General features: G+C 52.8%; 1 protein-coding gene across 7 annotated transcripts in view; it reads right to left on the reverse strand.

Moving 5' to 3' along the window:
* PAX2 (paired box 2) overlaps positions 1-24,142 on the reverse strand; it is a 96,386-nt gene that overhangs the window by 66,591 nt on the left and 5,653 nt on the right. For 3 of the 7 annotated variants that reach the window (XM_083844984.1, XM_083844985.1, XM_083844979.1), the window contains exons 1-3: positions 17,648-18,466; positions 13,724-13,892; positions 12,487-12,684 (exon numbers count right to left, since the gene is read on the reverse strand). In XM_083844984.1, coding sequence (XP_083701110.1) covers positions 12,487-12,684; positions 13,724-13,892; positions 17,648-17,690 — 410 coding nt within the window. In that variant the 5' untranslated portion in view covers positions 17,691-18,466. Of the gene's footprint in view, positions 1-12,486; positions 12,685-13,723; positions 13,893-17,647; positions 18,467-24,142 lie in introns of those variants that run through there. The other 4 variants (XM_083844980.1, XM_083844982.1, XM_083844981.1 and 1 more) reach the window with 2 other exon arrangements.

A 24,142-nucleotide genomic window follows, 5' to 3' on the forward strand; every position in this document is an offset into this window, starting at 1 on the left:
CCTCCTTGTTTGTGCTCTCCCACTCTTTTTTTTTTTCCCTCCTTCCTCCTCCATTTTCCTGCCTGCCCTCGGCCTAGAACAGATGACCCCATCCATAGCCCTCCTGGTGCTTTACCAGCTCCTGCCCCGCACACAGGGGTCGCAGCATCTCAGGGGAGCAGGGAGGGGGAGAGAGGGAGGGAGCGAGGGAGAGAGACCTGCTTGAAAATAATTGGAGGCTGTTAAACAGAGGAGCCCAGCATATCACTCTAGTAATGGAAATAAATTCCATTGTATTTGCATTTTAATTTTCCACATAAACAAAGGCCCGGAGTGTGCTGGCTTCGCCAGAATCACCGGCCAGAATTTAATTAGAAATGAAAAGTTTATAGGGTCCTCTTTAATGCGATTAATGCACAGTTAACATTTATCACATACATATGCTGGAATCGCCTTTTTTAAGCAACCACCGGCCATGAAATGAATTTCTTTTCAACTTTTTTAGCGTGCGTGAGGAAGGCTGTCTCTGGTGAGGCGGTCCAGTGAGCACACTCCTGACAGCTTGGTAAACTGCAGCCCGCAGAGGCTTAGTAGCCCCCATCCTCACTGAGGAAAGTTCAAGGTGGCTTAGAGGGAAGCATGGTCTGCTGGTTAAAGCCTGAGGTTGGGAGTCAGGGGATCTGGGTTGTATTCCCAACTCTGCCACATGCTCACTGCATGACTGACTGTCTCTCAGCATCTGTTTCTCTGGGTGTTAAAAATAAAAAAGAAATCAGCTGGAAGAAGATATCTTAGCCGCAGACCCCTCTGACTCGCAATCTCTCCAGAAGCTGGCCCAGCCTTCTTGCATGGGATGCGGATCGCATCCTGCGCTGTGCCGACCTCTCGGCTTGTCCCCCAGCTCCCAAGCTCCTGTACGTGGGCCCCGCTGTGGTTGTGTGAGGTGGGGGCTCCTGGAGGGGCTGCTTTGTGCTGTGCCTGCACTGCCACCAGCAGCTCCTGGCTCTCGGCGGGTCCCCTATCGCCCTGTCCTTTTCTTCCCACGCAGCCCCGCCATCCCTGTTGTCCCTTCATTATGCCCCCTGCCCTGCTCTGCCGTGTGACAGATGGGGCCGGCAGCCACCCCCTGCTCCCCCACTTCCTTTTCTGGCTTGCAGACAAGCAGAGCAAATAAACCAGGCCCACGGACGCACAGCGTTAGCATGTTAGGGACACAGCAGGGGAAGGAGGAACATGAAACCTCTATTGATCCCTTGAGGAATGATGTCCCTTCCTTATCTTATCAGATTCTCTTCACTCTTCAATTATATAGTCTGTTGAAATTGGCCTCTTAACCCAAACAAGATAACCTGGGTAATAAGGAGAAGAGTGGGAGGGGAGGGGAGAGGAGGGCAGAGTCCAACGCATTAAACTATGGCTCTCGTTAGAAATACTGCCTTCAGTGCACCCCCTGCCCCAGTCTCCCCGGGTACCGCTTACTGCAGTGCTGGGTTGTGCCTCAGATGAGCTAGCACACATCCATGGCCTTCCAGACACATCCTGCCATGGGCACCCATATTCCCTCGAATGCGCTAGGGCCCCAAAGAGGTGCAGGTCCCTGCACTCGAACGCAGTGCTGCACGCATCCTGTGCTAGCACTGCCTGTGTCTGCAGTGCGGGCACTGCCTGCCTCATGGATGCTTCATCCCCAGCACAGCCATGGTGTGGCTAGCATTACCACCTTACCCCCAGCTCTGCCCAAAAGAACTACCGAAAAATGCACGGCGCACTGCTGGCCCCCTGCATCCATTCACAGGCACGGTTCATCAGCACACCCACGCCTTGCCAACAGCCAACCCGCTGCACCGCAGGCACGCAGAAACCTCTGCAGAGCCCCACAGAACTGCGCAGGCTTGCAGAGATGTGCAGTGCCATGCTCTGCTCTCTCCTGTACCCCCTAGCATGTAACTGCGGGGTTACAGCATTGTTTCCATGGATAAGACCGTTCTTAGCTCTTCCCCAGAGCAGGAACACGCACTTGCTATCAGCCTGTGCTCCCAGCTGGACATGTTGCCCTAGCGATACACCCACGCTCCTCCTCGTACACATGTCATGGGGTATAGGGCATGTCCAACCCAAATATCCATTACAGAGAAGATTGTCTGGAGGAACAATAGAGACCCAGCAGTCTATCTACACAAATGCATGCAGGTTTCCATGCTCAAATTACTTCACTGTGCAGAGAATGATCCAGTAGCACATTCAAATACTGCAGAAGGTGCTTTCAGCTGGGAAAGGTGGTGCTCTGGGCAGTACAAAGGCTTCGTTTACATGGCCAGCACCCTCCTCTTGCACTCTTCCAAAGACTGTATTCCCCAAGATCACTTTGTCCCCTGCCTTTCACTGTGCTGGGGCATTTCCCTGCCTACGTGTCCACCTGCGATGGGCCATGCTCCCTTCTGTTCCACGTCTCCCTGTGCCACCAGCCCTGCCAGTTCTGCCTGCTGGGCACCAGGAGCCCATCTGTCTCGGAGAGGCAGTCACCCTTAGTCATGTATTTTTCTTCAAACGTCCCCTCAGGTCACAAAAATCCATGTAATCCACAAAAGGGGGGTGGAATCATGAGAGCCACATACGGGAGTTGGGTATCAGTACTGGATGAGCCTCCGCATCTTGTTTGGCACAGCGGCCAAGACTGCCTTATGTAAAACCATGGCAGGTCTGCTTTTGACAACACCCAAGTCAAGTCCACTGTGGCCTTTCGCTCCATCATTATCTCGTGCCCTTTCCTCCCACCAGCCCCACCCAGCTGTGCTCTCCCCGCGCTCTGCAAGCCTCATGGTGTAGCTGTCTGTCTCTGTCAGAGGCAGCACCACAAACATCATCTCTATAAAATCCTAAATTTGCTGTTTTTTCGCTAGGGAGAGGGAATTTGCGGCATTATTCATTTTCCACTTTGCCCCTTCTTGCTCAGCCCTGGTCCATTTGTCTGTAGCACGTCCCAGCCATACGCTTCCCTATGCCTTCAGAGCGTGCAAATGTGAGTTCCTTTTCCTCAAAAATATTATTCCTTCCTCTCCTCTGCTCTTCTAGATATCCTCTCTTTCCTGTTCATTTTATAAATATTTTTTTTGTATGGATAATTTCTGTATAAATGAATATTTTTTCAAGTTCGAAAGCCTTAATTTAATCAACAAAGAAAGATTTTCTGGGCCTGAATCTAGGCAAATATTAACAGCAGGCACTGTTACATAGCTATGTTGTCAGCAGTCTTTCTTTTTAAAGGCAGGTGACCAAAACCTGTTTTTAAAAGACATTCTAGAGAAGCATGAGCATGTTGAAAGGCAGTAGTCCCTTTAAGTAGGGCCCCAATGTCAGTGTCCAAAGACTCTCTCACAATTTTAAAGTTAGTACCCAACCGTGGGCATTGGGTAGTGAGGTTGCCCTCACGTTTCCGACAGCTTGAAGAAAAAGAAGCCCTATTAAGGAAAATGGGGGCTGGTTCTGGGAGTCGAAGGGCTGGGATATCATTGCTGCCAGAATCATTTAAACTGCCCTGCGACGAGAGGTGGTGCAGAGCGTCCTGTCTGGCAGGTATTCATTTGTGACTTTGTCATCTTGTCGCAGTCTGTGCTTTTCCTTGTGTAAATGATGAACAGACATCAATCTGCCTTGCAAAATCTGGCTACCAGCCCTCTCCAGTGCAATACAGTGATGGGCAGTTTGGCCAGAGCTGATAGCTGGCCTTGATGCCATTTACCTCCCAGCCAGGGATGGGAGGTCAGCCCCGTGCCTGGCGCCCTGCGGAGAGGGAAGGGCGCTTACCTTGGGAGGAGAGGAACCGTTCAAAAGGGAACCAGAGGAAGGAAAACTAAACTGGCCCTCAGGAGAAAACATTTAGCAGAGGCAGACTCCACCATCTCTCTGTAAGCATGCGTGTGTGTGTGTGATGGGGGAGTTGCGAAAAGTCTGGGGAACGGTATGCTGTGCAAGTTTTAGAAACGCTGCTGGAATTGCGGAGCTAGAGGATGGCAGCAGCAAGGAATGTCCTATTTCTGTTTTTCGTACAGGCAGAGACAAGCCACCAGAATCTCCTCTCCCGATTTAACAGTGAGGTTTGGGTAAATGTTTCATACATAGCATTTTCTGGGAAGCGTATCTGTGAACTCACAGGCCGTTAGCTCAGGCTTTTGGCACATCACTCTTTCTCCTCTCTGTCAAAACTAGTACACACATAAATCCCAAGCCAGACAGAGGACAAAGGAATATCCTTCCCCGACCACATCAAACTCCTGCCTATGTTTCCTTTAGCCTACCGGTGCTTTGTGTCACCGTCTACGTGCCTGCCAAGAGATACACATTCCCTGCCATATACCAAAATACTCATATGTAATATCCAGCCAGCAGGCATATTTCCCTGAAGGTACAGATCTGCATTGCACTCACAGTCCCCATATAAATGTCCTATAAAAAATGCAATATAACTCTGTCCTTTTTTCTTCCCCATACCCACCCCTGAACGCATCAACCTTTCAGATTTGCCTACGATATATATAAATGTGCCCTCTGCCTTATTCCTATCCTGTCACTCCTCAGTATCTAGATGGACAGACATGCTCTGTCCGTATGTCTCAAACGCATCATGCATATATCCCGTCGTTCTTCACACCCCAACCACAGCTATTTCTCTCCTATGGCTCCAGGAATGAACTATTGTGTTGTCCATTTCCCAGCGACAAGAGGTCTAGTTACAGGGTTATTGATTGGTTTTCATGCAGACAGATGGATCTGCCTTTGGTCTCCCCACCAAAATCCACCTCTGTATGGGCTGATTGTCACTGCTCTGGGGATAAGATTTCACCAGGAGACCACCCTCCATGCAAACATCCTTCACCCAGGCCACGGATGGTAATAAATGGAGTCAGGCTGAGCCATAATAAAAGCAATTGAGTGGGTTACCTGTGCAGACGCGAGATTTATACCTCCTCATATTTGATGTGATTGTTTTATTGAGTTCTCAGTGCAGTTAGGATGCCGTTTATTTATTTATTTATATGCCTACTTATCGGGGAAGAGGGGGGAGGCTGTCGCAGTCTAGCCAGCATTCACCCTCAGTCTTGTCAGATAAGAGCCCAAAGAAGAGGGCTCTCCAGTTTTGCTCTGCCTTTTACCTAGACTTGGCTTTGGTGAGTGAGCCCTGACTGGGTAGCTCATTCCTTTTAGCAGACAAAGATGTTTGTTTAATCCCTGAAACCTCGAGGACTGTCTGAATGATGAGCCTCGTAGATGTTAAGGGGATGGTGTAAAGAAAGACACACATATATGGTGATTTTCTAAAAGAATCTCTCAAAAGAAATTCCTGTTTACGCTGTGCCTGTTTTGGACAATGGGCTGTGATCTACGCACAGAGCCTCTTTATGCTATTGCAATAGAAATAGGAAGCACCAGCATTGCTTCTGACTGTCATCACATGTGAGCATTCAGAAATATTAGCAGGTGCAAATTGATTGGAAATGAATATTTGTAAGTGCACTCTGAGGAGTTTGGAAACCAAGTGATTAGATTTGTGATTTTCAGCTGGGTAGATAGCCATATAAGTGCTACAAAATCAGCTCTCAGTTACTGGCACTAGAGAAAATTGGAGGCTAACGCTGAGTATCATACTGTCTAGTATTTCATCACAAGCCTAACGGTGTTTGTTGTTGGTTTTCCAGCTCCTCTAGTCAAGCGATAGCATGAGAATTTCAGTTCTCATTTAATAAAGGATGTTTCCAGGGCTTCTGGGGGCTTGAAAAGGGTCCTGTCGGCTCCCTGAAGACCCAAAGGACTGCATTGTTGAGGTGTTTTTAAAGTTGTTTAATGGGAGTCAGCTATCCAAATCCCTCTAAAATTTTGAAGTAAAAAAGAGAAAACGAGTAAAAGCAAACCCACATTGTATTACAGGCGCTCATGATTTGTATGCCAATTGCACAATTTAGTGCTCTGCCTTAGCATTTTTAATCAGCTGGGACTGGTAAATATGTCCATGCATGTATAGGCTGCACTAGATTAATTGCTATTACAGTGGAAAAATCCTCATTCCCATTAGCTCTCAGTTTATAGAACAATTGTTTGGGAGCGAAACTCAAACCTTTCTGACACTTTCAGGAGTAGTAATCATTATCAGAGCCACCTACACACAGACGGGATTTCCTAAAGTCCTAGTTAGCCGCACTGTTGTCAGGCCAGTGGCAAATGCTTTTGAAAGTCCCTGTCTGTCCATTTATAGAGACCTGTGACAAATTTGGATCCCTAAATATTTTGCTGATTGCAAGAAGCGAGCCTAAACTCCATTTGAATTTCAGCATGCCTTAATTAAAGACCATGGCAAGTTAATCAAAGTAAAACTCAGCCTTATTCAACTGTTTTGAAGTCTTATCTTTTCATTCAAGTAATATGGAAATCTTTTGTTTGAATAGGCTTCAGGATCAGAGACGGTTTTTCTGAGATACTTGATATATGGCTGAAAACATGACTTTGTTTTGTATGCATCGTGTCATCATATCATAAAGGGTCCAGCTGGCCTGCTAGAGCATTATCTATCTCTTTAGCCAACGCAAGATTATTTCTTATTGTATGTTTGCTTGTGTTATTAATGCCATCTAGTTATATATATTCCAAGAAATTAGGAATTCCTATGGGATGCAATTCCACAACTTAATGGACCTCCATATCAGGAGGTGCCTTCTGCTGCCATTTAAATGTTCCCTTTCTTATTTCCCTCCCTTCATTCCTGGCTACACTGCTTTGTTTAAACGTGAATAATTCTTTTCCTGTTGGATGTACTGTGCCCTTCAGATGACTATATTGTTCTCACCACCTCGTCGTTGCTTGGCCAAGCCACTTATATTTTCTCCTCTTTTCTCCCAAAGTCAAATGAGTTTTTTCACATAATAGTGATTCTGGTAAATGAGGTTTAGCTCCATAAGGCTCATTCACCCAGCACTGAAATGCAGCTACCTCTATGACAGAATGCAGCAATCATTCACTAGATGCATAAGCTTGAAAATGTTCAACTTCCAACAAAAATCAACCTTTCCGTACATGTATACAAAAAGAAAGAGTTGGAAATTTTAGATGATAAAGAGACTGTTGGGGTTCTGCAGTCCGAGGTTCACAGAACAGGGAGCTCAAAACTTCCCAGTCACGGCCACTTCTACTCACAAACAGCCTCTGTTGAGCTAATATCTGTGTAATATGAAAACCAGGAAAAATGCAGCTAGCTTATTGTAGTTACCACCATACAACCTTCCAGTGGCCAGATATGAGGAATAAGACAAAGAGAAATGCTGCGAGCATTCATTTACTCTTTCAGCTGCAGTAACATTGTCTGTAACCTCTGCTTTATGAGCCTGTCCTTTATTTGCAATGATGAAAAGAAGATAATACCAGGTTTGTGTCTGATGGAAAAGAATCTGAATTTAAAGGAGTATATTCCTTGTAATGAAGCCCTGTGCGACCCAATTGCGTTCATTGCTCAGCCAAAAGCAAGTGCCAGTAGCAGCCTTCTACCTTAAGAGCATGCCCTGATGCAGGAAATTGAATGGGGACCTTAGACTCAGTGTCAGCAAAACGAGAGGATCCCTGCTAGGATCCCAAGTTTCTTCTGCATGTACTAAGGAGTGCCAGGTTATGAGAGCTGGTAAATTATACTGGGTGCTGTCGGACAACGCTTCTTCACCCTTGCTTTGCCCCAGCCCGTTGCCAGTCAGAGGCTAAGCCAGTTTACAGGGCCAGTGTAATCCTTGGCCTCTCTGTTGGGTAAATGGACATGTGGCTACTAAGTACTGATGGTGGCAATAGGTTTGTGTGACACATGCACTTGCTGCTCATACACTATGCAATTTTCCCGGTTTTCACTGCAGACCATGCAGCTGTCACTGGTTTTGATCAGTATGAACAAGCTGCCATTAGAGATACTGTCCTCCAAGAGTGCCTCACTAGTTCGGTGGGAAGGACGGGGAGAGATTCCCGGTGACTTTGGCTGTGGTGTCCTTTGGGGAAATTCTCAAGCTAGGCTAGCGAGTGTGACTCAGAAAGCTCTGTTTGCATAACATTGATTTCTTCCGCATATGACACAGACCATGCCCTAATATGCCTGCCTTGTTCCAGACTCAATTGTTTGTCTCGAGACGTTACATTTACCTCAACCGAGATTCTGTTCAATTCTCGCTCCCTTGCGTGGGCAAAAGCCTCGGCTGATGTAAGACAACCCAGCTCCAGTTTTGAACCTTTCCTTCTTAATGTGTTGAACTGCATGGGATTTTTTAATGTAAGATCGCACTGTGTTTTACAAAGGTAGCTAAATCCTGTTATTTTCATTTTACAGGTGGTAAAGCAGCCTCATAAGGAGTCCATGTGACCCGACCGAGATCGGCCAGAAAGTTGACAGCAGAACTGGTAAGAGAAAGCTCATCTCCTAATACGCTGCGCTGTGCTCCGAGCTATGGGCCTGCCCGCAGCCACTGACATTGGCCACACGCTCAGTATTTCATTGCACAAGTGTATTTCGCTTGTTATTGTAACCTGGATCAATGTGTGTATCTTTCCATATGTGTTTTAAAAAAGCAATCATTATTGGAGGCTTTAACTGGGAATCACTAGCTGACTGTCAGATAATGTAACAGAAAATATCTCCCCAAACCAATCACATAACACTAAAAATTAACGTTTACTCAGTGCATAAGAGAAAACTGACAAAATATCTAACAGCTTGACCAAGATAGTGTATCCACTAAACTCTATTCTCTGCCGTGACTTAGTAGCTAGATGCAGATGGACCTAGGAACCTAGGGTCCAAAGCATATCCAGAAGGCTGACTGAACTTCATAATTCTTTGGCTTTTGTATTCCTTGAATAAAGACTAACAGAGAGTCCCTAGCCCTGAACCCAGCCTCAGGAGAGGAGAAATAGAGGGACAAATTGCATCTAGGTGTCAGGGATTCATGTCTTTAAGAGAGGCAGAAAATAATGCTTAAACTACAATGTCTGTTGCATTGCTTGCTGCACAACTCTGAATGTATGCCTGTGATGTGCCAGCCCTGTTCCTGCTAAGGTACATTGTCTAATTTAAAAGACTTTTCCGGGATGATTATTATCCCATGAAACCTGTGTTCTTAGGCTAACTGTATGTGCTGCAAAACAAAGCAAAAATTCTCATTAATGTCTGCAGCCAAGTTCGTAGTTAGGAGGCCCCCGCAAGGTTTACAGCGGGGCGTATATAAATCCAGCTGAAATACTCTAACCGGAGTGACCGAAGATAACTTGTTTGTAGTTATATGATAGATGGAAAAGTTCTTGTAGGAAGTAAGGTACTTGAGTGATTTGACGTAAGCATTAATTGCTTACCAAAGAATTACGAGCTTCTGTCACTTGCCAGCTTCTTAATTACATGCACCATTTGTATGTGCATGTTTACACAGATACATGTATATATATACGTGAGCATGTATACACAATAGGTTCATCGTGTAGAGGAGCTAATGTGTGAAAAGGGAACAGGAGAGCTCCCGGTGTAGAGATGACTGCTCTGTCTTGATCCTGTCAGTTCTGGTGTGGTTTGCTTATTAACTAGCTTACTGTCTAGATTTTTTGCCATAATTAAAGCAAAACTACCACACAGCAGAGGAATATTTTTTTTCTGAATCTTGAGGGGGTCGTTAATACATGTTTTTTTCTATAGTTCATATCTGGCCTTTTTCTGCATGAGTTTGGTATGAACAACTTTCTGATACGTCTCAATACTGAGTTACATGTCGTCCCAAATGCATCCTGATATCGGTAGTGCAACACTGACAGATCAGTGCAATGTAGGCACATATAATTTATCTATCACCAAAAAATAATTAATGGAAAATAATTTTCTTAAAATGATTTAGGGAGACTGTAAAAGTGGAATTGAAATAGCACTGTTTTGTAGTCTTTAATCTGAAAGGCTGTTAATGCCAGACTAGTACCCAGAAAGAAAGAAGATAAAATGTAATTAATGTATTTTCAGAAAATCTTGTAATAACCCGAAGTACTTGTTTTCTGTATACAAAGAGATCTCCATTCTGGAGTGCAGTATTCACAGTCTATCTAGGGACCTAGATAACCACCTTTTCCTGTAAAGACCCCCTTTGTAGTCTCAAGATATTAAATGGCTCATGGATATAGCTCTAACAGTTCTGGACACTGGGCCACTAACATTTTTGCTTTGGAAACCCCACATTTTGAGAAAAAACAAAGACACATACTTCAAACGGGTTGGTTTTAAAAATTGTCATCTATCCGAAGCGGCTCAGAGAGTCGGAGTGTTGGACGAACTCCGGGTTGTGATCGTACAGCAGGTAAGGGGGACGCAAAGGAACATGCTGTTACAAAGCATTTACCCATTTCTCTGCTTACTTTGGCAATGGAAGAGTAAAAAAAATGTGTATTTGAATTCTGAGCTTAGCCCTCTCCTCGTGTTTTGTGAGCTGGAGTCACAAAGCCACTGGAGTGACAAAGCTCGCGCTATCCTCTGCGGCAGCAGGATCGGGCCCTCAGATGCTCGCTGTTTCGTATTCTGCTGCAATTTTTTCCCAGTTCTCTGACCTGCTCTTGCCTAGCGCAGACCTGCAAGTTGTGCGACCTGTCTTGTTACGGGCTCACTTCTCACAGCTGTGGGCCTCGGGGAGCCCCATACAAAGGTGAACGGTGTGAAGTTGGGTCCGAATTTTTTAAATGAACGGGGAAAGCTTTGATCACACGAAGTCAAAATGTTCTTGCGCCTTGGTGCCTACACACTCAAATGCCATCACAGTATGAATCAAATATGGTGGGTCACAGCTGAGCCTCTCTAATACAATAACACTTAGCAGTTACAAAGCCCTTGTCCTTCTCAAAGCATTTTATAAACGCAATCCAGCTGACATCTGTTCCCACCTCCTGAGATGGTTCAATTTTCATTCTCAGGCTGGGGAAACTGAGGTGCAAACCCCACAAAGCCCGTATGCAAACTAATAGCAAAGCCAGGAGCAAAATCTGGCCCCGGCCTTCTCCCTGGGACACCGCGAGGCACCGTGAGGCACCAGCAGGCATGGGGCCGTGGCTTCGGCAATATGGGGATGCTGACATCCCCTGCACCAGCAGCAGCCTCCGTGCGCCTCTGGTCGGTGTCTGCCGTGCCTCCAAAGACCCCGGAGCCCTTCCTCTGGACTTGTGTACCACTAGCTTAATTCCTCCCAGGGAGAGCTGGCTGTCCTTCCGCAGCTGCCTTTGTAAGGTGTCTGAATGTCAAACTGTTATTATTTCAATACCTGACTGCGAGAGTAACAGAGACCTGGAGGTTTTTTAGGAGGGTGTATAATTAGCCGATCAGTATTATGTTACCCTGTTCATAACTTAATAACCATTTTAATACAGATGGCACACACAGGGATAATTTCCTAGGGTAGCCTAGCAGTATATTACAGAGACAGTGTGTCTGAGGGAATCTTCCTTAGCCAAGGTACATTCCACCAGCTAATTCTACCTGCTGTTTTCAAGATGATTTGGGATAATTCCATATCATTTGCAAAATATTAAAACCCATTTATATAGGATGCCAGATTTAGAAATACACAGCCTGAGTTATTAGACATATTTTGATAAATCTGCCATGTAAAGCGCAAGACAAAAAATACCACTGTGTTTTCCTTGCTGTTTATTTTTTCTGCTTCCCTTGCTATAAATACACCAGGTTTAAAAAAATCTGGCTAAACTTGCTGTATATCAAGAGGACCGATATACTGACTTGGGCGTTTTTGTCTATGCCGGCACTACAGAAGCCTGTGTGCATATTTACGCACACCCTGTGTACATTTATTTGGACGGGGAGCTCTGTATATTTGGGATTGCATGCAGAATTTCACGGATTCTTACTCTTACTCTGTCGGTGCCGTACTTTTGTATACACCCTTGGCAAATATTGCTGTGTTCCTAGGGACTGCGGGCGCAGGCGAGGTGCGTGCAGCCGCGTCGCACGGCGGCAGCGCGGTGACTCGGTGTGCGGGGCAGTGTCCTGCGTGTCACCAAGGTGTGAGGACCTGCAGCCTGGGGTGGATGAATGGCTGTGCGGGGCTTGTACAGCCCCGGGATGCGCGCTGGGCTAACGCTCCCCTCCACGCACCACCGGCCTTTCGCCCCCGATCTGCCACTGTTTGCCCGTCGTGCGGTTCCTTCCCACACCCCGAGGCCCTCCACGGACAGAAGCCGTTCCCCAGTGGCAGGAGGAGGAGGGAAGAAAGACCCCGCCAGCGCCCGGCCGCGGAGCGGGGAGCCCGGCCCGGGGGGAGCCTCCGGCGGCCGAGGCTGCGGGCAGGGGCCGGCTTCTGCTCGGAGCCTCGGCGCCTGGCGGGGCTGGCGGCGGCTCCCCCGGGGACACGGAGGTAAAACCGTCCGGACACCCCCGGGGCTTGCACACAGGCCGAGCCCCGCGCCCCGGCCGGCTCCCGGTCCCGGTCCCGGTGCCTGCAGGCTCGCCCTTACCTGTTTATGGAGGAGACGCTGGGGACCGTGTCGTTGTCGCAGATGCCCTCGGCCAGTAGCCTGTCCCGGATCTCCCAGGCGAACATGGTCGGGTTCTGTCTCTTGTACTCGGCGATTTTATCCACTACTTTGGGGGTCGCTACTTTGGGTTTGGAGCCGCCGATCACTCCGGGCTTGATGCTCCCCGTCTCGTAATACCTGCCGCGCCAGAGCACGACGGTCGGTCAGTGCCCGGCCGGGCCCCCCCGCCGCCCCCGCCGCCCCCTGCCCCGGCGCGACCGCGGCCCCGCGGCCCCCCCCGGCAACCGCCCCCCGCCTTTGGGCCGCCGGAGCGCGGCGGTGGGGGCACCAAGGGGCTGCACCGGTCTGTACTGGGCTATACTGGACTATACCGGGCTGCACCGGGCTGCGGGAGCCGCCGCTCCCTTGCAGGGCTCACTCCCCCCCCCCCCCAGTTTTCTCCTTTCCCTTTGGGTGCGTGTGTGCTGGTGTCTGGGGGAGCGCTGCGCTCTCGCTGCCCTCCCCGCGGGCGCTCCTTTCGGGCCCGGGCAGCGGCAAGCCTCGCCGCGCTGCGGCCCGCCGGGACGAAGCCCACCGACCCCGGGGCCGGGTCGGGCGGCCTCGGAGGGTCCGGGGGGCGCGGGCAGAGCCGGGCAGAGCCGTGCTCCCGGTTCCCCAGCGGGCTACCGGCCCCCCGGCGGCCCTGGCACGTCCTTCGCGAAGGGCACGGCGGCGGCAGGCAGCCCGCCCACCGGCACCGCCGGTACGGCCGCCGGGGATGCTTCGCACCGCATCTTTGTTTATGGAGATTTATCTGTTTGCCCCGCTGCTTGTTTATTTACCGTGCATTTGCTAGGGCCGCCTACGGATTGTTGTGAGATGGGCTTTTTGTTGTTGTTGCTGGCTTTTTTTTTTTTTTTGGGGGGGGGGGTGGTTGTTCTCCTTTCGTGTTTTTCTTCTCTTTTCTCCCCCTCCCCGGCCCTTCTCTCGCTAATCGCTCCCTCCCTTCCCGCACCGGCCGGCGGGGCAGCGCGTCCTGCCGCTGCAGCGAGCGCGGCGGGGGTGGGCAGAGGGCGATGGGCGATGGGCAGGGGGCGGTGAGCAGGGGGCGGTGGGCAGCAGGGAGCGGGCATCGCCGCGGTAAGGGCCGGGGGGGCACAGAGCGGCGCAGCGCGGCGCCCGGAGGCACTCTGCCGCCCCAGGGGAGGGGAAGGAGCGGCCGCGGTCCGTTCCTTACCTGCCCAGGATCTTGCTGACACAACCGTGGCTGACCCGCAGCTGCCTGGAAATGTCACAGGGTCGCACCCCCTGGTGAGCCAGCTCCACTATCCTTTGTCTCACCACGTCAGGTAGGGGCCTGCCGTTCACAAACACCCCCCCGAGCTGGTTCACACCCCCGTGCCCTGCTGGGGAAAGAGAAAGAAAAAAAACACAACAACCCACGCACACCAGAAACACACCGTTAGTCGTGGGTTCTTTGCCACTCGGACTACAAAATCTCCCGTCACTACGGATGGATGGGGGTGACGGGTGAGGGGCTGGGAGGGCGAGACGTGGGGGACAGACAGAAAAAGGGAAGGAGACGGGGAGGGAAAGAGGGAACAAGAGAGAGAAAGAGAACGAGAGAAAGAGAGAGAGAAAAGAGAGAAGGGGAAGAAAGAAAAAGAAAAAGAGAAAGAAAGGAAAGGAAAGGAAAGAAGGAAGGAAGGAAAGAAGAAAGGAAGAGAAAGAAAGAAAGAAAGAAAGAAAGAAAGAAAGAAAGAAAGAAAGAAAGAAAGAAAGAAAGAAAGAAAAGAAAGAAAGAAAGAAAGAAAAAGGAAGAAAGAAAGGAAGAAAGGAAGGAAGGAAGAAAGAAAGAAAAAAAAAGAAAGAAAAAGAAAAAGATAAACGGGATGAGAATAAGATGAAGAAATAAAGAATTAGAAAGGACCAAGGACGATGGAGATGGCACAGAGGGGGAAGAAGCGTGAATTTCCCCGAGCCAGCTGGGGACCCCCCGCGCCCCGCCTGCCCCCGGCCGCCCGCACCTCTGCCCGCAGCGGCGGCTGCCCGAGGCCATTGTCGCGGGGCGAGGACGGAGCCGGTGCCGGCTGCGGCTCCTCTCGGGGTTGGGAAGCGAAACGCTGCCCAGGTCCGGAGCCCAGCTGCTCGGCGGCCCCGGGCAGCCCCCGCTGCAGCCCCCTGCTTTCTACCCTGGCGCTTTTCCTCTCTCTTTGAATTCGCTTTCCGCGATTTTCTCGCACATTGTCAATTCCAGCTACTCGCGACCCCGCCCTCCCTCATCCCGCAGCAAGTCCCCTCCACAGCGCCTTGTCTCCGGTTATTTTGGGATGGGAGTTGAGAGGATTCGGACGGAAAAGGAGAGGGAGGAAGAAATGGAAGGGGAGAGGAGGAAAATATCGTGTGTCCCGTGCTCGGGCTTCGTTTACAGACAGACCCTCTCTCTGTCAGCTTTCGATATTTAAAAGAAAAATCCGCCAGTAGGAAAAAAAAAAAAAGGAAAAAAAAATCTTAACAGGCTCTCGCGGCTCCTTGTTTGTTTGTTTGTTTTTCTATTTTTTTTTTCATTCTTTCTTTCTTTCTTTTTTCCCCGCGCAAATCTAAATCAGGGCGAATTTAAATTGCTCCGCTTTCTCCTATTTTGCCCTTCCCAGGCAAAAAGCCCCGCTCTATCCCACCCGGGACTGCTTGGGCGCTTTTTTTCCGATTCGCCTTTCTCCCTTTCGAGAAACAACTTGGCGGGGAGGAGGAGGAACCGAGCGCGCACCTGCGGGGTGCGGGCAGGGGGAAAGCTCAGCGCTGCCCGGCGGAGCTGGGCGCCGCGCACCGGAGCCGCCGCCCGCTGCCGGTGCGGGAACCGCTGCGGGTGCGGCCCCGCTCGCTCGGTCCCCGCTCCCCGGCGGCTGGCAGACGGAGATAGAGCTGTGCAGAGCACGCCGCCTTCGAGCCGGCCTCTCGCACAGCCCCAGCCTCCTTCCCCGCGGAGAGATCTTAGTTCGTCGCGCGGTTTGCTGAAAAATGATCTGTTTGTATTTTCGCTGAGGGTTTTTTTTTTTTCTTTTTCTCTTTTTTTTTTTTCCTCCCCTGCTTTTGACACTGACTTATTGGCTCTGAACTTAGTGGAAACTCTCATTGCCCTGCGATCGATCCAAGTCCTTTCGCACAAATAGAGTTTTTTCCATCTTCCCCCCCCCCCCCCCCCGGTCAGGAACACCCCCACCTCCCTGCCAGCAGCCGGGGGCTCCCGTCCCTTCCCTTTGCCCGAGGAGCTGAGGTGTCGCTGCTCTCTTTTGTTGCTCTTTCGTAAAAGATATTTAGGGCTTCGGAGGGGAGTGGGGCACGCTTGTCTTCCTCCACCAAAACCTGCGGGTGCGTGTTGCTCTGTGTTTTCTTCGTTTGTGCAGAGCCCCCTCTGCACATGTTGCCTCTAAAGTTACAAGACAGCAATTTCTTCGGCAACTCCGCGATAAATAATTCAGAGCACCTTTTATAACTCACATTACAAAGTATTAAAAGGCAACAGATGCAGAAAAAGATTAAAAATTAATAATTCAAATTATCGCACCCCGGCTATTATTTTTTTTTTCACGAGACTTGGGTTTGCTCCGCACCGTGCTTTCCTAAGGTTATTTCCGTACGAGCAGGGGGATATTTTGGGGCATTTATCCGCGTGGCAGTGCCGGGCTGTGTGTGTGCATCTGCCCGAGCAGCCGAGCTGCTTTCGTGCCGATCGCGTTCGCTGCCTGTGCGCGCCTGCACCAGGAGCCCGCGCCCGAGCGTATTTTAATTGCTTGCCAATATCTAGGTCTGCCCAGCTAGAAATGCGTTTTCGGGAACAAATCAAACGCTGATTGGTATTAGCAGGATTATTCGGAAGCCGAAATTGTTCCCGAATCTCAGCGGAGTTTGCAGAAATGAGCGTCTCGGTGGTGAGATGCCTCTCTCGGCTGCCTGCATATTCCAGCGCGTACCGAAGGCAGAATTACTGCCATCACTTCCGAGGGAAGGTCGCGCCCGAGAGAACTAAAAATAATGCCTAACGCGGGGGCCGTTTTCTGTTAGAGGTCCTCGAAAATTAAATCCTAAATTTTAAGCGGTGTGTGCTGGAAAGCATTAATTTCCGAGCAGGAAGGCAGTTACCTACATCCACGTTTGGGGATCTGATGGTGGCTTTCTATCTCTGCGCCTTCCTTCTCCTGGCAAAATCGTCATTTTTTAAGCCGCAAGCATTTCGATTTTAGACCTTTTCGGTTTGTTTTTATGCAGCGGGCAGGGCGTGTCCTCAAAAGTTTCGGTGTCAAAAGTTACAAATTGCTCTTAATTATTCATTTCCTGACTCGAGATGGTCCCAAGCTCGGCTCTATATTCCTATTTGCTCTTTAATTTAAAGCTCGGAATTATTTTCCCTCCGTGTGGTGAAATAAAAATCCTTGAAAATTCCTCGCTACTCTGCCTGGCGAAGGAGCCTTCTCGCCTTCCTTCGTCCCCCTTTTTGGGAAGAAAGGTTCTCTAAAGTGAAAATACATCACGAATCCACTTCCCTGGGCGCCAGGAATGCATTTTAAACGCACGCCGAGGAGCTGCTAAGTAACCCGGGAGGGACCGTGACTTCTCGGGGAGCTCGGAAAACGCCCGATTCCCCGGCCCCGCCGCTGCCCTATTTTTCCCGCAGTCCAGCCTTGAAGCGGAGCCCGGAGCAGCCCGGACCGACCCCGCCGTTCATCCGAAAGTGCCGGCCCCCCTCTCCGCCGCCGAAACCCGCAACGAGAGCAAATCCCGGCCAGCGGCGGGGCAAATTGTCAGCTCGCACACACGTACGGTTGCGGGAAGCCCTCGCCCCGCGGGGCCGGGGAAATCGAAAGGGTCGGAGCCAGGAGCTGGCAGGAGCCGGGGCAAAGTCTCGTCCTCCGAGGGGCGGCTCGGGCAGTGCCCCTGCGGGCTCTGCTCGGGGCTCCCTCGCAGCCCGGGCCCGGCCCCGGCCCCGCGCCCTCCGCCGGGGTGCCGGTGCCCTGTGTCGCCCCCCGGGCGGTGCGGGACGGAGGCTGGCGGTGCGGGGATGGAGCCGCAGGAGGAGCGGGGGGGGGAGAGGAACGGCCGGGGAAGGAGGGATGGAGGGATGAGGAGGGCAGAGCGGCGGAAGGAGCCGGGCTCCAGTACTCACGGTGCATTGCTGAGAAGGGGTCTGCCTTGCAGTGCATATCCATGGGGAGGCAAAGGAAGGGGAAGAAATCGGCTGAAGCCGCCGTGTCGCCTCTAAAACTCAACTTCAAGACTTAGGGGAGAAAAAAAATAAGAGGGGAAGAAAAAAAAAAAAAACAACGAAACAAACCAAAACAAATTAAAAAAAAAAAAAAGAAGCAAACCAAAAAGGACACTGAGGGAGAGGAGAGAGGGGAGCGGCGGGGCGCGCTGCCCCCCTGCCCGGGGAGCGGGGAGCGAAGAACTTTCCGGGCCGGGAGGGCTGCGCCGGGGGCCGGGGCGGCCGAGTCAGCAGAGTCCGAGGGAGCGGGGGGCTGGCGGCGCCGGGGGGCAGGCGGCTGTCATGGCTGGGGGGGCCGGAGCATCCCCGGCGGCGGGGAGGGGTGCCGGGGCGAGGCGGCTGAAGGCGCGGGAGGACGCGGCTCTCCCTCCTCCTCCTCCTCCTCTTCCTCCTCCTCCTCTTCCTCCTCGGGTCCGGGGCTAGCCGATGGAAGTTCAAAGCGGAGTAGCAATCCCCGGGAAAGCCGCGAGCGGCGGCGGCCGGCGCGCCCCCCTCGTCTCGGCCGGGCGGAGGATCCGGGGCGCCCGGCGGACTTTTCGCCCGAGGTGGGAAGTGCTTGCGAGGAGCCGGGGCCGGAGACTGGAGCCTCCTCTCCCGGTGTGTGTCTCTCTAAAAGCCGCAGCGCCCTCAGCCCCCCGCCCGCCTCCCCGGAGATGGATGACTTGTCAGACAAAGGCAATAGATTCCGACACTCTCTGATTCGCCAGCGCGCCGAGCCGAGCGCGGCGAGGAGGGCCGGGCCGCCGCTCCGGCGCGGGGGGGCCGCCGCCGCCTCCGGGACGAGGGCGGCGGGGGCGGCCCGGCCGGCGCCGGAGGGCCCGGGAGGACGCGGAGCGGGCGGCGGGGCACGGCCGGCAGCAGGCAGCGGGATGCTCCCGGCCCGGCCGGGGAGGGTCCCGGCGCCTCCCGCCGCTCGGAGCTGCCGGCTGCCCGCTCCGCTCCGCTCCGCCGGGGACTTGGCTCGGGCTGAGGCGGAGCGGGGGGAGCGGGTGCGCATCGGGGCTGCCCTGGGGAGAGGCTTGGGCGGTGGGGAAAGAGGGAAGGGAAGGGAGAAGGGGAGAGGGAAGGAACGGAGGGAGAGGAGAAGAGGAGGAAGAGAGAAGGAAGGGGAGAAGGAGAGAAAGGAAGAAAGAAAGGAGGGAAAGGGAAAGACAGAAAGAAAGACAAAGAAAAGGAAGGAAGAAAGACAAGGAAAGAAGAAGGAAAGAAAAAAGAAGAAGGAAAGAAAAAGAAAGAGAACGGAAAGAGAGAAAGAAAAAACGAAAATGAGAAACAGAGAAAGGAAGAAAGGAAATAAAGGGAAGGAAGGAAGGAAGGAAGGAAGGAAGGAAGGAAGGAAGGAAGGAAGGAAGGAAGGAAGGAAGGAAGGAAAAAAGAAAGAAAGAAAGAAAGAAAGAAAGAAAGAAAGAAAGAAAGAAAGAAAGAAAGAAAGAAAGAAAGAAAGAAAAAGAAAGGAAGAAAGAAAAGAAGTAAACAAGGAAAAAGAAGGAAACAAGGAAAGGGAAAAGAAGGAAAGACCTTCTTGCATATATTTGAACCAATAGATTGGGCCCATTTCAGTTGTTGCCAAGTTTCCTCGTGTGCGTTTGGGAAAATAAAAGCAAATACAGCCTCCCAGCCTCCACATGTCTGATTTTTTTTCTTTTTTTTTCCTTTTTTTTTTTTTATGGTAGAGAATCTAAGAATTATTTCACTGGCCGGTCTACAGCGAAAAAAGACGTGCCTTTGACCCAGCAAGCAACAGAGAGCAAGGAGGAAACGCCTTCTTAGGCTGATAACCAGAGTTGAAAAGGGAAGGTAGCAATTGCTGTGGGCTGAATTCTGTTTTTCAGGCTGCGACTTTATCATCACCTGAAACACACTTTCTTCTTCTCTTTTCCTCCTTCCTCCTTCCCCATCCCTCCGCTCATCTGCCACGAAACAGTCCCTTTGTTTTCTAAACGGTTTAAGTAAGGAATCTCCGAGAGATCTTTATGAAATATTTTCCACTGTCTCATAAATCATTTTGGCACTTCAGCTGATGTTTTATCTTTCTCTCTCCCCCCACTCCCGTCTCTCTTTCCCTCGCGTGAAAAAAAAAAGAATGATTTTTGGGAAAAAAAAAATAAAATAAATGTTTGACAGTGGCTGCGGGTTACCCGTGCGGGAGGCAGCGGTCTCCTCCCTGCCCCGCGCTGCGCTGCGGGGGTACGCGGCGGGGCCGCACGGACCCAGGCGCGGGACCGAGACCGGGACCGAGCCGGCCGGGGCCGGGAGAGCCCCCCCGGGACGGGCACCGGCACCGGCACGGGTACGGGAAAGGGGCCTCCGACCCGAGGGCGGCGCAGCGGCGGTGAGGTGCCGGGCACCGGCTCGGGGAGCGGCCGCCGGGAGCCCCGCACGGCCCGGGGGTGCCGCTGCCCGCCCGGCCCGGCCCGGCCCGGCCCTGCCCGCCGCCTTTCCCCGCCGCCGGCCCGGGCCCTCCCCCCCCTTCCCTTCCCGTCCCTTCCCTTCCCCTCCCCTGCCGCCCCCCCCCGGCCCCGGTGGCGGAGGGCAGGGCCGGGCCGGGCCGGGCGCAGGTGCGGGGCAGCGCCGCTCGGCGCCGCCGCCTGCAGATGGCGCCCGCCGGTCGCTTGGCGGCCCCGGGGAAACTTCGGCGGCGGCGGCGCGGGGCCGGCCCCGAGCCCGCACCTGCCGGCCGGCCGCGGGCACGGCGGGGGCTGCCCGGCTCCCCGGCGGGGTGCCCCTTCCCTCCTCCCCCGCCCGCACCGGGTCGCTTCTGCTCGGCCGCCGGCTGCCCCCTGGGGGGCTTCCCGGTGCCCCCCGGGCGGTCACCGCCACCCTCGGGAGCTGGCCCCGGCCTCCCGGGGCCTCCCCGCCTTTCCCGGGGGGAACGGCCCTGTGATGGGACGGGGGGGCAGGCCGGCGGCTCGGGAACTTCTTCCCGAGAATGTTTTTTTTGCCGTCGCCTTATCGCTCCCTATCGCCGTCTCGGGGAGGATGAAAGCGGGAGTGAGAGGCTCGAGGAGAAACGCACAACGGGAGCGCTCGGCCGAGCGCGGCTGGGGTGCCACGGTGCGGGGAGAGCTGGGGTACGCGGGGCCGGCCCCGAGCTGGGCAAGTGAGGAGCGTTTCTCGTGGAGGGAAGGAAGAAGAGATGAAGAGACGAAGAGAAGAGAAGAGAAGAGAAGAGAAGAGAAGAGAAGAGAAGAGAAGAGAAGAGAAGAGAAGAGAAGAGAAGAGAAGAGAAGAGAAGAGAGAAGGCAAAGAAAGGAGAAAAAAAAAGACAAAAGAAAAGAGAAAAGAAAAGAAAAGAAAAGAAAAGAAAAGAAAAGAAAAGAAAAGAAAAGAAAAGAAAAGAAAAGAAAAGAAAAGAAAAGAAAAGAGAGAGAAAAGGAGAAAAGAGGAAAAAAAAGGAAATATAAGGGAAAATCCCCCCGCTTGCTGCCCTCTTCCCCCACCACAGGACCACCCGGTGCCCCTTCCCAGCCGGCAGCACCGCTCTGTCACCACCCGACCCCACCGGGCAGCCCCTGCCCGCCCCGGCCCTGCCGCCAGGCCCAGGCCCGCGCCTCGGCCCCGGGCAGCTCCTGGAGCCGGTCCCTTTCAGCAGCACTGCCTGCTTCCCTCCCGCCCCACTTTCAGGGAGCCTTTCTGCTTCTGCTTTTTCTTTTTTCTTTTTTCTTTTTTCCTTTTTCTCTTTTCTTTTTTCTTTTCTTTTCTTTTCTTTTCTTTTCTTTTCTTTTCTTTTCTTTTCTTTTCTTTTCTTTTCTTTTCTTTTCTTTTCTTTTCTTTTCTTTTCTTTTCTTTTCTTTTCTTTCTTCTTTCTTCTTTCTTCTTTTCTCTTCTCTTTTCTTCTTTTTTCTTCTTTTCTTTTCTCTTCTTCTCCTTTTTTATTTTCTCTTTTCCTTTTCTTCTGTTTTCCTCTTTCTCAAAGAGGATCTGAGGCTCTCCCCCTTCGCTAACCCAGCCCCCCCAAGCTACAAACATTTACACTTCAAAAGAGGCGCCCGCCTCTCTGCGGAAATTTCAAGAAAAATAAACTTTTGGGGGGAGTCTCGGCGATAGCTATCTTTCGGTCTGCTTCGTTAGCCGGCTCGCTCCCGCTGACGAAGCCCAAATCTTCCCCGTGCCTTCTCTCCCCCAGCCCGGCCTCCAGCTCACATCACCCGAGGCCTCCAGCCCTCCGAAGCGTTTTTAATCCTCCTTCCCTGCTCGGCCTCCACCCGGGGAAGGGAGCCCGGCATCACAAGACGGGGCGAGGAATTTAGGGGCGAAATTCGGGCCCGCAGAGAAACTGCTGGGGCTGCACCGGGCGCTGGGCACCCGCGGCCCCATGCCACCGGCCCGGCGTGTGGCGGCGAGCAGGGCCGGCAGCTCCCCGGTTCCTGCGGCTGTAAAACCCCGAGGTGCTGCTAACTAACTCCGCGGCTCAACAATTCGCCTTTCTCCCCCCCCCCCCCCCCCCCCCCCGCCAACTATGCGAGCCATTTCAGCCTAAACACTGCTACTTGGAGGCGGTTTAGCTCCGCCGTGGTACTCCCCGGCACTATATATAGGCGAGTTTAGAAGATAAATCTGCGCTCAGCATCCGTAGATATGGTTCTGACCCGTGACAACTAATTTAGCCTCGCGTGGGAAAATCGGAGGCTAAATCCCTGGCTGTGAAAGACAAAAACAAAACAAAACAAACAGGGACGTGAGTTTTTAAGGCCAGGGGGCTGCGAGGAGGGCGCTTTGCTGCACCCTTCCCGGCTGAGCCCCGGGGCCACCTCCCGGGGCCGCGGGCTGCGGGGCTCGGTGCCTGCGAGCACATCGCTGGGGGGGCCGGGAGGGGATGGGAGAAAAAGGGGGGGCCGGGCAGGGTCCTGCCGCCCCCCCCCGGCCACGCTCTGCAGGAGCCCCGAGGCTGCCCGCGGTGGCCCAGGTTAACAAATCAACGCCAAGTTGGGTTTTAAATGAACAATTAATAAGAAAGAGAGCGCGAAAAGAATAAAGGCCCCCCTCGCTTCCCCTCCCCCCGTGCCTGTGAGCCCCTCTCCCTCTCTCTCCCTCTAAGCACCTCTGGTCACGTTGGAGGATGAGTTTTTGGAGAGCTTCTGGTACAATATGGAGCACCACGGGCTGCAATTTCACACTCCACAGCACATTCCCCCTAAAGCTACTTTCTTTTTTTTTTTTCCCATCTAAGACCCCCTCATGTCTCCCCCTCTCTCTTTCTCTCGCTCTTTTGTGAGCCATGGGTGGGTTGCATGTCTGGGGGACGCCGGGGCCGAGGGGAGGCCAGCCGAGTGGCCGCGGCCAGCGGGGTGGGTGCGTGTGTGCGCCGGGGGGGCCGCGCTCCCCCCGCGCCGAGCCTGCTGCTGGCTTTTCCCTTCTCTGCATTTGTTTGCCCTGAATGGTAATAGCCCACGTGTGCTGCTCTTTATTCAGTCACCGACACTTTAACCTCTCCTCTTTACAAGAGAGCGTTTGCCACAAAAACGAGACAAGCCGGAGACCTTTTACAGCCTCATTGAGGGAAAAAAAAAAAAAAAAAAAGGAAAAAAAAGGAAAGAAAGAGGGGAAAAAAATAAAGGCCGACAATGTGAAGAGACACTTCCTGCAACAAAGCCGCCTCTTAGCGCACCGGGCCGGCCGGAGCCGGGGCGAGTCTCCGAGCCTCCCGGGCCGCGGCCATATGGGGCCGGGCCGGGCCGGGCTCCTTCCCGTCCCCCGCGGGCAGGTGCGGGCAGCGGGATCCCGGGACCGGGCCCTGCTCCCCGGCCCCGCTCCGGTCCTGCCCCGGGCTGGCGGCGGGGAGGCGGCCTCGGCGGAACCGGCGTCGCCCCCAGGCCCGGTCTCGCCACTCTCCTTTTGTCCGCCCCCCGGTACATCCCGGTACGTCCCGGTACGTCCCGGTACGTCCCGGTACGTCCCGGTACCGGGACCCCGCGGAGGAGCGGGCCCGGGAGTGCGGCGGAGGCGGCGGCCTCGGCGAGGCCCAGCTGCCTCTTCCCTTTGCCCTGGGCTGCCGCTGGGCGGGAGGCGCGGAGCCCCCCCCTCCTCTGCCGCCGCCTCCCCACGCCACAGACGTCGGGTTTTTGTCCTCCTCTAATTTCTCCATAAAACTCCCGATGAGTGAATTAGACGCTTATTAAAGTCTCCTTTTAATCAGCAGTAATGGGAGACCCTCCCTCCCTCCCTCTCTCTGCCGTCCAAGTTAGTTTGCCTCCGGGCCATTTGCAAATGTTAGGATTTACAGTTATCACACGCAAAAACATTTATATAACCCCTAACTATAATACACCCATAAAAACGGGGAGGGAGCGAAAACTGCTGCGGATCAGCGAAAAACCCTATGGCTTGCCCATTAAAGTCCCCGGAAAGGGTAATTCCAGCAGTCAGAGGGGCCGAAGAGTGGTAATGACTGCCTGG

Source organism: Anser anser, assembly GCF_964211835.1.
Source record: "Anser anser genome assembly, chromosome: 7".
Classification (NCBI taxonomy): Eukaryota; Metazoa; Chordata; class Aves; order Anseriformes; family Anatidae; genus Anser; species Anser anser.